Source organism: Dendrobium catenatum, unplaced genomic scaffold (genome assembly GCF_001605985.2).
Source record: "Dendrobium catenatum unplaced genomic scaffold, ASM160598v2 original_scaffold_213434, whole genome shotgun sequence".
NCBI classification, from domain to species: domain Eukaryota; kingdom Viridiplantae; phylum Streptophyta; class Magnoliopsida; order Asparagales; family Orchidaceae; genus Dendrobium; species Dendrobium catenatum.
This window is the reverse complement of record NW_021531844.1, coordinates 142,618-158,320: the sequence shown is the minus strand read 5'-3', so window position 1 is coordinate 158,320 and position 15,703 is coordinate 142,618. Positions and strand designations below refer to the sequence as shown.

The window sequence follows — 15,703 nt, the reverse complement described above, 5'->3', positions numbered from 1 at the left end:
TGCTCACAAAGATCAAAATAGCAACCACAAGATCTACAAATACATCCTCTATAGAAAATTGGATTTCCTCCACAAAGCTACCGAATTAGAAATGCCACAGCCTCGACTGATAAACATTTTAAAGTTAAGGATCATTGTTAATCAGTAATTCTTCTTCCAAATAAGACAATCTGCTATCGGGATTTATGTAACATGCAAACTTTGAAAAGATGTTTTCTCAGGAATTTACTAAATGCTTTTGAGCTTCCTTCAAGTTAGCCTCAAACGGTGACAATAAATTTTGCATTATCTGACAGCCAGCCAATCTTCCACATCAAGAGAGCTTTGTTTTTAATCAGGAGATGACATTTGTTTCAAGAAAACTATGGATATGAAAGCACTTTTTTTATTGACAAAAAATCTGCGGAGAGTCACACGTATACTGTACATCTGAGGCTTCGTTTGGGACGGCTTTTTTGCTGCTTCTAAAAGTTGCTTTCTAGCACAAAAATTTTAATTTTTGTACTAGAAAGCGGCTCTAAGAAGCAGCAAGAAAGTCTTCCAAAACAAAGCCTAAATACAACAAACCAGTTATAGGTTGGATCTAACCTGTCTATCTTGTCGACGCTTCTCTTGTAGCTTTCCATATCTTGATCATCTAGTTAAAATTCCCACTTCATATCGATTGCAGAGGCCATTCCCACTATCATTCCCAATGGTCGAAACAAGTAAATGCATACATGATGGCCTGTAGAAAAGGTCTTCCTGAAAAGAGAACAGAACTTCATGATGTAAGCAGACGGAAATAGCAAGTATGCATATCCATACTATTATAACAATTTATAAGCAACCATAATAAAATTCAAGCAGATTTTACTCAGAAGTGAGTAGTTTGCATAACGCTAATAAATGACCTCCTGCATACAAAAGTAAAGGATTCGAGAAAGTGTTTTTTTTCAAGTTCATGTATAATATATTTCACAATAAAACTTGAATTAGGAAGTTCAGCAAAAAGATTTTGAATGTTTCAAAATAGAACTTCAAACAAAATTCAAATGCTTGTAGTTAACTGGTTATAGCATGAATAAATTAGCAAAAGAAAGTGCAGAAGTGTTGAGATTGCAAATCGAATTGACCAAATTGCACCAAATATGTTGGGAAAACACAGCATAAACAAATCAAAAATCAAAGCACAATCAACACAAATAACATGATTATTTACGTGGTTCGATGAAGATGCTTACGTCCAATGGGAATTAGGGGTGTAAATTTTGGGTCATAGGTCGGGTTCGGGTTGAACCCGAAACAGACCTGGCACTATTCGGGTCAACCTGAACCTGACCCGTTTCTGCAAACGGATCGGTTTTTCGGACCTGAACCCAACCCGCTTCGGGTCCGGGTCAACCCGACCCAACCCGAATGGCCCGGGTCAGACAAAAATTGCTAGTTTTTTAGTCCAAAAATGAGTCACTCTACTTTTCGGGTCAAAACAAGTCAATCTCGGGTTGTCGGGTAAAAAATGAGCTTTCGGGTAAAAAATGGGTCATTTTCGGGTAAATTTCGGGTCAACGGGTCAACCCGAACCCAACCCGATTTTTGAAACGGGTCGAATTGTTGAACCCGACCCATTTCGGGATCAGGTCAACCCAAACCCGAAATTTTGCGGGTCGGGTTTGAGTCGGATTTTCGGGTCATGTCCAATATTGACACCCCTAATGGGGAGAGGATGATGATTTCACAATATTGGAGAAAAACATAGATTACAATTTAGTTCTCTCTCTTTTTCCTCTCATGACTCTATAACAACCCATAGACCCAATTTAAAGATTTGAAATAAACAAAATAAAGAAAATTTAATTAATGAAGATCTAATTATGCCAATTAGATCTCCCAATTAGTGCAAATTAAATCTCCTAATTTTGGCAAAAATCAAGTTCCAAATCAATGCAATGATTAGCCATTAAATATTTCTCAAATTAACGCTCTCCATAATTTGAAAAGATCTCCAAATCAACAATCTCCACCTCATCTTTCACTCCAGTAAATGGAAGATAACAAACTAGGCTTCAATATCAGAATGAATGTATCCAGATGGTGCTTACTTACCCCCATCCCAAAGGGACCAAGCCAAGTGTAGTTCTTCAAAACAAGTGGACAATTAGTCATGAGCTCTAATGTTCACCAAATTTTTACAACAGGTGAACCTGCTCACTAAACCAACTAAAGACTTGTCTAATATGTAAATCAAGTCTTTTGAGGCTTCATATCCAGGCAACTGTAACATGTAGATGTCTTCCCACAATTCCCCATGCAAAACCATAATTTTTACATCTAGCTGCTCTAGAATTAGACTATAGTGTGCTACAAGTGCCAAGTGACTAATAGGCAGAGGGATGCTTAATCACTGGGGAGAACACCTCATCATAAGCAATCCCTTCTTGTTACATAAAGTTATTTGCCACCAACCTAGCCTTGTATACCGCAGATCAGCTCCATGAGATCCTTTCTTCTTTATATACACCAATTTGCACCTAATGGCTTTTCGTCTTGGTCGAAGCTTCACCAATCTCCAATTAGCATTCTTCTGAGGAGACTCCATCTCTTCACCCATATCCCTATTCCAATGATCACCATCAGGACTATCCACTGCTTCTTTATAATAACTGGGAACTTCAGCCTCTATAGCTGAAAGTGCAAGTACAATGTGACCCTAAACCAAGCGAATTTTAGGACATTCTAGCATGTGGACATATTTCTTGCTATAGATTCTTGAGTTGGAACCTCATCCTCAATATCATCTTCTACCTTATGATCTGTAGCTAAATCAGGTACCTGGATAAAAATGATGTCTCTATGGAACAAATGGAGTTGCATCAAACTCCAAATTATGTAGCGCATCTATGGTCTCAATAGAACTCTTCACCAGCTTAAAGTCTCGAGGTTTCAACATGCTCACCTCGTCTTCTTCTCTACTAGAACATAGAGTTTGAAGACCCGACTCCACGCCTGAAACACATTCTTTCTACGCAGTTCCAGTTTATCATTCTAAATATGATAGTAAGCTGGACGCCCAAACACTCTCAAGTACGCATAATCTCTAGTAGGATATCCCAAACACATCTCCTTTGAGGTCTTCTTTCCAATAGCTGTAGAAGTAAGACAGTTCACCAAGTGATAGGCATAGTCTATCGTTTCATTCTAATAGACTCTATCCAACCTATCATTTGATAACATACACTAAACTTTCTCCACCAAAGTCCAGTTCATCCTCTCTGCCACCCCATTATGTTGTGGTGTCTCTCTAATATTGAAGTGCTGCTCTATCCCAAATCATTAGCACTCATGTAAGAATGCATCTGAAGTGTACTCACCCACATTGTCTGATCTGATACACCGAATCTTTTTGGCGATCTAAGTCTCAATTCGCTTCTTTCAAGTTTTGAAAATCTTCAGTACCTCGCGCTTACGTCTTGTGGTGTACACCCAAAGATATTTAGAGTAATCATCAATAAAAAAGACAAAGTATCGATGCCTGCCAAATGATGTTGTCTTTGTTAAGCACCTAACATCTATGTGAACATATTCCATGATACCCTTTGTACTATGCATGACAGTATCAAATGATACTCGTGTCTTCTTTTCAAACACACTATTCACAAAAATTGAGCTTGTAGGTGTTTGCTTCTTTGATCCTTGTTTCACTAAAATCATAAGAAATGCCTCTCCAATAAAAGCTAGCTGCATAGGCTACAATATAGTGGCATTAGAAGAATCATCAATAATAGGAACCATTTCAATCATTGTTTTCCACTGAAGATAATACAGGTTGTGGTGACACTCCCTTTAAAAGCACCATCCCTCCATGATACATCTTCAGAACTCTTGCCTCAATGATTACCTTGTAATCCTTGATCTCTAAGCCACAACAGACAACAAATTCTTCATGATTTCTGGAACGTGCCTCATATCAATTAGCTCTCTCACAATACCATCATGCATTCTGATGAAGATGCTTCATACACAAGTAGTATGAAAAGCTTGATCATTTTCTATGATCACTACACTATCAAGCTCCTTATAGGTATAGAACCACTCTCTTGTGGGGCAAATGTGATATGTAGTACCAATATCCAAAATCTAGCAGAAACCATCTGGATACAAACTCTAAAAAACTACATATAGTGATATATCCGAGTCTTCGTCATGCTCTTCTATGTTAAGGCTTGTCTTTGCCTCCATGAAAACTTCCTTTTCCTTCTCCTTCAGCTTCTGACAATAATTCTTTCAATGGCCAGTCTATAAAAAAAAACATACTGATTCTTCCCAAGACTGCACCCACGAGACTTTCCTCGCTTGCTGTTGCCACCCTGTTTATTCTTTTGCTTTTCAGATCTTCCACATTAGAGTATGAGAGCCTCAGCCGAATCCATCTTTGCAAATTCCTTGTCCCTACATCAAAACTCATGATTCAGCAATATTTTAGTCAACTCATTATAGTTCAAGACCTCCTCATAAATGAGTGTCATCGTGAAGTTTTTGTACTCGTCTTGAAGCGAATTCAATAGAAGAAGCGTCTTGAAGCGAATTCAATAGAAGAAGCATCTTATCTTCATCTCCAACAGCTTTATCCAATTTCAAAAAATCTGTCAACAACTTTGTGAAGTTATTCAGATGCTTATGAATTATAACCTCTTGTCTCATCTGAAACCTGTAGAGACCGTGTTTCATATAGAGACGATTCTTCACACTCTTTGTCAAATACTTATTCTCCAAAATCTTCCACATCTTCATAGAAGAAGTTTTTATCATCACCACATATTTGATCTCCTAAGATAAACAATTTCTGATTAAGCCACAAGCACTCCGGTTCATCTTCATCCAATCTCTCTTAGAAATCCCTTCAAGACATTTCTCACCATCTGGAACTTCCTCCAGATTTAGAGAGCCCAGCACATCCATCACCTCACATCTTCATATGCCAAAATTTCTTTTGGATCAAATTTGGTCACCTCAATTTTGACGGGATGTATAACTATCTGATAGATCAACGCCTTTTCGACCATCTAGATGGATATATCAATGGCTCCACTGCATTAAAGAAGTTTTCAATCACAAGTATTTCGCTCTCTTTCCTTCAAAGCTATTTTGAATCAAGTCTATGTTACAACATTTTGCATGAGGTATAGGTGTTCAACCTCAATCCCTTATTACAAGGATTCCAATTAACTAGTTAATGGAGGATTGAATAACAAATCGAAAGCCTCCTATAATGATATCACAGCCAACATCATCAACTGTGACAAAACCTAGCTCCTCTTAGTTTCCAACTCCAATTTCTTCACGCAATGTTGTGGCCACAACATCAAAAGTAGCATTACATGTTCAGCATTTGATAGCAGCTCGATTGAACAATCCATGATCGAAAGGATTTTATTTCCATTGAGATGAAAAGTATCATTGTGTCCAGGGTTAAAAATTATGTAATCAAATATTAAGACTTTTTTTTTAAGGTCAGGCATTAGTCTCAATATGATTTGAGGTGTAAGCCTAAGAATTAAACTATAAAATAAATTAAAAATATAGAAAATAAAGCATTTGTGAGCAATAGTTTTAAAATTATAACATAACATCATGGAAAGTCATACAATAACTCAATAATAAGCAAGAGGTCTTGATAAACAAGAAGTCCAACATCAAAAGTAAATATGCTCTAAAATAAACTAATTATTATTTAGAACTCTAAATTCAAAAATCTCTCCACTCAACTCACCTAGAAAATTTTCAGTAGAATTATCAACATCCTTTCAATCTTCTTTATCATTTTCAATTTCAATCATCTTTCTCTTCACTAATTAATAAATTCAAATAAAAATACTATTTAAATAATTTCTATATGAAGTTATTATAATTTATATTACACAAAATTTTATACTACCGTTTTTATTATCTTCTTATCAACTTTTGTTGTTCTTTTTTCCCTTCGTTAAAAAATCAACATTGACATCTTCCTCATATAATTATAATAATGTAACTCCATGTCATCCTTCTAAACTATTCAACATCCAACTGTTGGGGAGATGAGTAAACACCACAATGATCAAACAAGCAAGAAAATAAAAGCAGAGGAAAAGTGAAGAGCATCAAGATTTAACATGGTAAAACCCAAAATAGGGAAAAAAACCATGGAGCCACACCACACCAAGAAACCCACTATGAAAATTAGGAGAAATAATTACAGATCTCTCTTCTCTCTCACTCTCCTTCTCTTCTCACATGTACCATTCTCAATGTCTACACTCTCAAAATACAAGAAAAAGCCAAGTAAAATAAACCCAAGGAATGCAACCCTTCAGAAAAACGATAAAGAAAACCTTACAGTCCGTCTCACAGCGCTAGTTTGGGGCGCTACGGCCCTCAAGCCTCTATCTTGTACAGTTGCAATGTCGTATATATGCCGCTGTAGCGCTATGCTCTCTATCGTTCAGGGCTGGGGCACTTGGGAACACAGTGCCGAGGGGCTCAGATACGCAACACCTGTAGGGAAAAAATATCGTGTTCAAAGCACTCGAACCCAAATAGGGGGTAATCCCCCGCACCCCCAACGAACACGACAAGCTTTGAGGTCTGAGACAAAAAAAAAAAAAAACAAATTGATTAACACAATCAGATTCCACGCATAACACCGACAGGGCACTATTTGTGTTTGAATACAAGATTATCATGATTTATAAATTAAAAAATAATAATAACCAATAAATATAAAAAAGTTAGTGTCTACATAAGCTAGGTTTTTACTTTCCAGGGGAATGTGTGGTTGTAGTTCCCTAAGTTTGTTTTAATTAAAAAAATATATATTTATAATAGCTATAAATTAGAGATCAACCTTCCTCTATGTTCAATTAACAATCATTATATCCATATAATGGTACAAAGATTTGTGGACTTAGTCTCATCATATTCATAATGACAGTTTAGATAGTTTAGATGATATCCAGTTGCATGCATTATATCCATATAATGGTACAAAGATTTGTGGACTTAGTCTCATCATATTCATAATGAGAGTTTAGATGATATCCAGTTGCATGCAAACATCAACTCAATTGAAACCCCCATTTCCCATTTATAATCATTCAAATTTACTTGTAGCTTCCCTCTAATGTATCTTAGCTTTTTGCTATAAACTCATTTGCCTCATCCATATCATTATAAATGATACTCATCATTAACTTTTTCTCCACATCAACCATTCACAAAGCATGAACCAAAAATTTTATAGTTGCAATAATATAAATTACACTTAGCCAAAAACTACAATTCAAAAGAATGTTTCTCACTTGTTTCACATCAAATTTCTTTGCCCATGCAAAACCTAACCAATTTGGAAAAATGAATAAAACCTCCAAAGGTTGCCTTGTGTTAAACCAGTCCAGGACGGACCGATCTAACCGGTCCAGCACTAGAGACTGACCCTTGTTTACTCCAAGCAGAAGCTTGGTCCACCGCAACTGCAGCCCGCCCCGCTTGGGGTGGGGCCCACTGCCTAAATGCAAAGAGAGGAGGGGGCGGGCAGGAGAGAATTTGAATTTGGGAGGGTTGTTTTGGAATTTGCAATTTTATTTGTATGCTTTAAATAGTTTGGTTTGCCCTAGGATTAGGGTTATGTGTTATTTGTCAAAATTAGATTATTCTTAGGGTGTTTGGACTCTAGTCAATGGGTACGGATTTGGGAAAGCCGAATCTTCCTCTCCAATTGAAGGTCCATCGTATCATGTTTGTTTTCTTTCTTATATCATTAATTTAAAAAAATTTCCTCTGGTTATTTATCTTAATTCTTCTTCGAGATTGTGTTTGGGGCAGCTGAAATTAAATTAAGGAATAGTAGATTTCTACGAGCACTTACTAACAAATTGGTATCAGAGCGGTGTCCTAGGCTGAAATTGAGATCTGTGTTTTCCCCTCCAAAGTGCTAATTTTTGTTTTTGAAGACCAAAATTACTATTTTCTGCGGTTTGGCCAAGATCCGAGTACCTATGGCAGCCAAGAAGGTTAATGCCTTGGAAGAACTTGGTGTAGAGATGAGCCAAATAAAAAAAATGGTGGATGACAGAATTTCCTTAAGGGAGATAAATTATCCAACCTAGAAGAGATGGTGAAGAAGGTGTTGGATCTTCACAACCAATCTACAACATTAGAGGCAAGAGTGCCGGTAGGAGGAAATACAAACTCTGATGGCTGAAGTGATGATCATGATGTAGAGATCTTGGAGGGAGAAGAGAGAATACCTCCTCTAGAGCCTACTCATAAGGAGGAGATTGGCAAAAGGTATAGGGAGAGGCATAAGGAAGTTGGGTATGAATGAAGGGGTGTTGATTTTGAAATGATGGTAGAATTTAAAGAAAGGTTTGGGTATGAGTGTGAAAGGAATGATCAGGACACTTGGGGGGACCACCCATATGAGAAATGAAAAGTTATGGAGGAATAAGGGGGAACAGAGGAGATTTGCAAGTAAGGAAGCGGAAGATGCCTATTTTTTACAAAGATGATGCACGTGGGTGGATCTACAAGATGGAGAGGTATTTCACAATTAATGGGCTGACGGAGGAGGAGAGACTAACGACAGCTGGCTTGTGTTTGGAGGGGAAGGCATTGGTTGATACTAGTAGAGAGACAAGAGATGACCATACGGAGTTGGAGGGAATTCAAAGACTACTTGTTGGAAAATTTTCAAGCCAGCGGGGGAGGGGACTTCTATGAGTAATTCTTCACTTTGACGTGGGAAAGATCAGTGCTGAAATACCATGAGAGGTTCGAGTACCTGGCTAGCCGATTAGACTGACTTTATGAGACTGCACTAGAGGGGAACTTCATGAATAGGCTCAAAATTGAGATCCAAGCAACAGTTATAGTGATGAGCCATTGTGATTTGTGAGAGGCTATGGAGCTAGCCAAGTGGAGGATCAGAAGCATCTGGAGAGGGGAGGTCAGAGGTAGCAGTTCAGGAAGCTTGTATAAGATGACCACCACCTTTTTAGCACCTAAGGGACCGACACCGGGTAGCCTTAGAGAGACCCCAAAGGAGAAGCCTATAGGAGGGGAATCGGGGGAAACTTCAAGAAGCTCACTGAGAAGGACCTGCAAGAGAATAGGGTGAAGGGACTATACTTCAGATATGATGAGAGGTATACAATGGGGCATATATGTAAGGATAGAACTCTTTAGGTTATCCTTGTATGTAATGACGAGGAAGCTGAGGAGAGAAGTAGGAGTGAGGCATTGGTAGAGGAGAAGGAAGAGCCGCATCTAGACATGGCAAGGTCTCCTTGAACTCAGTGGTTGCATTCACTCCAAATCACCATAAAAGTAAAAAGAGAAATAACAGATAGGGAGGTTGATGCGGACATCGGTACGAAGATTTGGCGCATTTATCACAGGAGGCGTCGCAAATCGACGGCTATCATTTAAACCTTCTATTATGATTTATTTTTCTGAATTTTAGTTCTAAATTAATATATTTTCTGTTTTACCCTTAGGATAGTTTGTTTGAGTGTTATGACCCAATGGGCAATTTTGTAATTTCGAATTTTCTCATATTGGGGCCTATAAATAAGGGCCTTAAGCTATTGTAATGGATGATTATTGATAATGAAAAGTTTTATGTTATTGTTAATCTCTTAGTGAGTTCATGTGATCTCTTAGTGAGTTCATGAGAGGAGAAGCCCGAGGAGGGTAACTTGCAATACCCGTCAATCTTTGGAAGAGTCTGAGGTTTGCGGTTCTTACGATCTCTTTGTGAGTTCGTTATTTATCTCTATCTTTCTCGTATATTCTTGTTCATCTCCTTCCTCCCCTCTTCATCCACCCAAGTATTCCCCCTAACTTCATCTCCTCAACCCACGGCCGACACTCCACTCAACCCCTCATACCGCCGGCCCAAACTCTAGCCGCCGGCCACCTTCCACCTCCTTCTCCCCATTGAAATCCTTGCCTAATTTGAGTAATTTAATCTTTGGACAGATTTTCGAAATTCAAATCCAACGAATTTGAAATTCGAAATCTTTCCTAATTTGTGAAAGCTATTTTGGAAAGTTTCCTTATTAGAACTTATTTGAATTTGACATATTTTGGGCTGATTTCAAATTCAAAATCCTGTATTTTGAAATTCAAAATCGTTCCTAATTTATGAAAGCTATTTTTGGGAAGTTTTCATTTTTTTTATCCGATTTGAATTTCAAATTCAAAAGGGAGTTAATTGGTTCTTTCTTTAATTCCCTAACTTTAAGCAAATTCCATTTAGTCATTCTTAATTTAAATTCATTGGAATTCTAAATTCAATTGAATTTTAAATTCAAATCGGGGAACATTAAATCACCTCATTAACTCCTCTTGCTTGGCCGAATTTTCCTGAAGGCGTCTAGGGAAAGATTTGAAACTCCTCCTCCTGCTGCTGGAAAGGAATTTTAATTTCCTCCTTCCTACCAGCCGTGAGATTCAAAGCCCAAGCCATTAATTGTTTCCCTGGGCTGAGAGTGAATAAGGAAATAATCTCCAATTCCTCCCCACATCCCGTTGTGTTCCCCCTTCACTGGATCTGGACAAAATCTGTCCAGATTTCCTTTCTTTTCTCTTGGGAATATCCAGCAAAGGAAACTCCACGAATCCTTGACTGTTTTGAGATTCCAGCAAATTCCAGCATTAATTTCCTATTCTTTTTCCCTAACTCACTTCACGGATGTAAGGGTGTGATTTCCCTCAGCCTGCCTTGGATCCCGCCACCCCTTCTCCTCCCTCTCTCTCCAATTCTCTCAGATTTTATGATAAAAATTGAAATGTTTCAGATTTCCTGATAGGAATATTTTCTTAAATTCTTTCCTAATCAACAGGCTTTGATTGGAGGAATTAAGTTCAGATTTTCCCTCCCAAATTCAAAAGAAAATCCTCACAATCCCAAACTTAATTCATCAAAATCTGAACTATTTCTCTTTCCTTCACATAGAAATAGTACAGATTTTCGTTTTACATCAGAGGTGGTGTGTTGATAAATAGTGGGGCTACCCACAATTTAATCTCCAACCAGATCGTAGACCAATTGGAAGTGGAACTGGTGGATACAGGGTGCTATTGAGGGATGATGGGAATTGAGAAGATGGAGACAGGTAGAGGAGTGTGTAGGGGAGTGGTTTTGACCATACAAGAGGTCCAAGCGAGGGAAGACTTCCTTCCATTGGAGTTAGGAAACATTGATGGTATCCTGAGGATGAAAAGGCTACATACCTTGGGGGATACCAAGATTAATTGGGAAGGACTGATAATAGAGCTAGTGGTGGAGAGAAGAAGAGAGGTGATCAAGAGAGATGCAGGGTCATCCAAAGCCATGGTGTCTCTCAAAACCATGATGAGGACCCTGCAGGAGGTGGGAGGCGAATTTCTGGTGGAGCTGTAGAGCTTAGAAGGGATTAGATTGGAAAAGGGGAGAGACATTCGTCCTTCAGTACAACCGCTTATCCAACAGTTCAGTGAGGTCTTTCAGCCACCATAGGGATTGCCACCATAGAGGGAGCAGGAACACGCTATAAATCCATCTTCAGCACTTTCAAAAAACTTTGTAAGATAAAGATATGAAATGAAATCTAAAAAATTGTATCTTTTTTAGAGTCAAAAATTGAAAGGAATGTATATCATCCACTCATGAAAAGTTGGAAAGACAACTCTAAAAAGAAATGGATAGCTAAAGCAACAGGTATGCATAAAAGTAAGCTATAGGAGGAGAGGTGAAGCATTATATTCCGTTCAGTATCATAAAATAGAGTTAGTGAATAGATTAAAAAAAATTCCAAATAGAATCCTCATAGCATAATATATACTTAACCAACATAATGGGATATAGCTACGACAAATAACCAAGAAGGAATAAAAAAATATAAAGCTATGTTATGAAGTTGTGCAATGGCAGTGGTCCTTGCACATATAGGATAAATAGCATCATATGAACCCAGTGTATAGAGGTGCGGCATCATCAAATTTCCCCTGCTTTAGAAGAACTTGACTCGAGTTTGACAAGCTCCACGGTATTTTAGTCCAGTGGACGGTATGCATAGATGTTAGAATCATCCTCAATAGGGGTAAAAATCAACAAAATCTTGATGGCATCGAAGTTGCATTTTTTCCTTTGTCCATGATAAGCCTTTAAGTTTGAGACAATCGATGATTGGAGCCATTATCACATAGAATCTATGGATGATTGACAACAAAAAATTATTTAACCTATGAAAGCTTCAGATATCAATGAAGGATCAAGGGGTCGGGCATTCTTAGATTAGTACGAGCTTCGATGGGTAAACACAAATATCCATTATGTTGATGATAAAACCCAATAAGTGTATGTTAGAGTAGGCGAGTTTGCATTTGGACAAGTTAAAGAACAATTTGTTCCAGTGCAAAGTGATGAAAATACCACCTGAATGGTGAAGATGCTTGGATAAAAAGGAGTTGCAAACAAAGATATCATCGAAATAAGCAAAAAAAAAAAAAAAGTTTTGGAAGGGATTGAGCACCTTGTTCATGAGTTGCACGAAGGTGCTCAGAGCATTGCATAACCCAAAGGGTAAGACATTCCTATGTTTTGAACATCATCTTCCACTCATCATACAAATGACTTTGAACTTGTTCCAGTTTGATAATAACAGTGACAACATCCAATTTATCTAGCATGTACTCTAAGCATGGCAAACGAAAACAGTACTTAATTGTGATCTTATTGATAGTGCAACCATCCACGCATAGTGCCATATCCTATCCTTCTTCTAACCCAAACAAGCCATGTGTGCATATGAATGCACATGAACTCAAATTGTGTTGAAACAGTTGCTTTTTGCAATAAACCCTTCATTTTATCTTCCAATAATTGGTATTTATCCAATCTCATTTTATAATAGAAAATATTCAACAAAAATGCTCTAAGAGTGAGATTGATATGGTGCTGGGCAATCCACAAAGTTGATAGTTTTGATGGTAACTCTTCTGGATTAATATCGACGTATTAATATAGTATAGCATGAATTGCATAGGCAAAGAAGCTATTGTGGAACAAATTTAATGACAACGAATGCAAATAGCATAATCCTCTCATATGTAGCCAGGAGATGCAAGCCAAAAATAGCATATCCGATTGTGATAACTCAATTTTTCAAAGCAATTGATCGGGGGTGGCATGGGGTAGTAGTTGAATCTTTCTTCTCTTCTAAGCATTAACTCCACAATTAAAAATAGCTCTCATGTCAAATTGCCATTGACGCCTCAAAATAAGGTGGTAATCATCCAAATTAGATACGTCACATGATGCTTCACATGAGATAAACTTTCCAATATAAAAAGTTACACGACACATGTCCACAACTAGCATTTCAACACTTTTTTGAACCAAACTGCTCCTGTATAGGTGAGAGCATTTAAATGTTTGCAACTGGAGTGCTTTCACCACTGCACTTAATATCACATTTTCGATATAGCCATTATCGATCAATAATTCACACATATTGCCATTGATGGCATCCTGTGCCCTAAATATCATGTTTCCATGTGTGATCACCAGTTGTCGAGGAACAATTAGAATTTTCTCAAGAATGCATGCTAGGACCTGGCCGTTGGCGGCTTGGCGCCTAGGAGTTCTTCAACTTAAGTGTTGGATACAAGAGCATTATCGCATTGTTCACTAACTATCCTGATCCCCTTCAACAAATTGAACTTGTCTATGATTCAATTACTTTTTGAACTTATGACTATGTTGGAAGCAAAAAAAACATTTCAATGTGGTTTATTTAGCACTATTGGTTGTTCCTTCCAAGATTGTTAGGTTTAATTTGTGCGCCATTTTCCAAACTTTTTGAAGTAGTGCTTGCAGCTTGGGATTGAAAGGAGTTATATTTGGAGGTGTGAGAAGTATTTTTCATAAGGTCATTGTTGTACTCATTGTAAGACCATCGTTATCAACTTCTCTGTGTTTTCATTCTATAGTTGAAACTGATTGTGTGAGATAATGATCAAACAAAATTCATCTGAATTGTCTTGTATATCTTACTTAAAACCCCGATTTGTAGTGAGATGCCGATTCATTGCTAGTTTCATTCGAATTATACCTCAAACTAAGTCTATAAAATTCTTTGAAATACTTGGCCACAAATTGAGATCTCAATAATAAACCTTAGTATTATAAGAAAGGTTTTAAAAGGCGAAATCGAGAATCGAGGCGTTTTTTCTAAGCGAGGCGAGGCATAAGCCTCGAGGCGGATCAAGGCGTAAGCCTCAAAAGTCAAAACGATTAAAATAAATTAATTTAAAATTTTAAATAATGACAAAAAATAACAAAAATAACAATTATTTGTACTACCAATAATAAAATAACATGAATACAAAAATATACCAGTCTGCCGGGGGTCCAAGTTTTGATCGGAAGAAACAACGGGAGCTCGCTGACTGTGAATGTAACTTTCTCACTTTCGAGGCGCTGCCTCGATGCTCCTCGACGCCTCACGCGGTGAGGCGTCCGCCTCCGTGGAAAAAGGCGTAAGCCTCGCCCGAGCGTTCGAGGCTTAAGCCTCAGTTCGCCCGACCTCCGCCTCGATTCGAGGCGCGCCTCGAGACGTCCGCCTCGAATGCCTTTTTAATCGATGATTATAAGTAAAGCTCTTGCTCAAAATCTATGGGTACAAAGTATCATAACAACTATTGTTTCATTCCAAACAACTCTTGACAGAACTCTTCTTTATGGCTGATGAGATTATAAGAGTTGATTCCACCAAGAACCCACTCCTTTTAATTTACAAGTGAAAATTTTTATTTGCTTCTCAGACCGAATCTACATGAACCCCCAAAAAAATTCAATAAATTGATCATTGCTCCCAATGTAGATAGTATATTATGTGTAAATGAACATCAAACTAGAGAATATCAAATTTTACCTAGAAATCAGTTTGGCACAGCTTGGCAATGCTCACATTTTCCAGTTCTATCCTCATAATTTTCCCATCAGTGTCGGTTGATTGACATCTTCAAGCTCCAAACCCGAGAGCTCAAAGCGCCAACAAGGGCTATTGGCTTCGTCAAACTCAAAACTCTAGTGAAGCAAGTCATGCATGCCATCAAGCTCGCCTCATGTTGCAAGGCACTTTAGGAGTTTAATGTTGGGTTGGTATGGCTATCAATCCTAACAATAGTGAGGCCGGGTTAGTGGTTCCTCCCATCTTGAGATTTTGGAACTCTTGCTCAATCTATATAATAAATCAAAGGAACTAGATACTGAGATTTCCCATTCTCCATCTAAGATTGGCTTGAGCGGCCCAAAGGGTTTCTAGGCTTCGATCATCAAACATTTGCCCCCTTCTACCATCGATCCTCGCGCAAGCTCTGAAACCACTTCTAGCGTAGATGATGATTTGACTACAAGCAGAAGCAATAAATTTGCAAGGAAGAAGGGTAAAACATTGTATTCCTTTGAATATCGTAAAAAAGAGTCTGTAAACAGATCAATAAACACTACCAGATGGAATCCTCCCAGCATAATATATAGTAGCGCAATATACTGTTGTCAATGGGCACAGAACTAAGAGAAATAAGCTAAAAGAAATAAAAATAATATAAGTTATTTTATGAAGAAGCAAGGTGATAGGAGTCCCCGCGCATATTAGAGAAGCAGTTTCTGTTGAGTCAAGCACGTAGACGCCTGGCT

At 37.9% G+C, this 15,703-nt stretch overlaps 1 protein-coding gene across 1 annotated transcript in view; it reads right to left on the bottom strand.

The window, feature by feature from the left end:
- Positions 1 to 4,488: 4,488 nt before the first annotated feature.
- LOC110101968 (pentatricopeptide repeat-containing protein CRP1 homolog, chloroplastic-like) overlaps positions 4,489 to 15,703 on the bottom strand; it is a 21,492-nt gene continuing 10,277 nt past the window's right edge. Inside the window, exon 5 of the mRNA XM_028692493.1 lies at positions 4,489 to 4,806. Within this exon, the coding sequence (XP_028548326.1) occupies positions 4,489 to 4,806 (318 nt within the window). The remainder of the gene's footprint in view (positions 4,807 to 15,703) is intronic.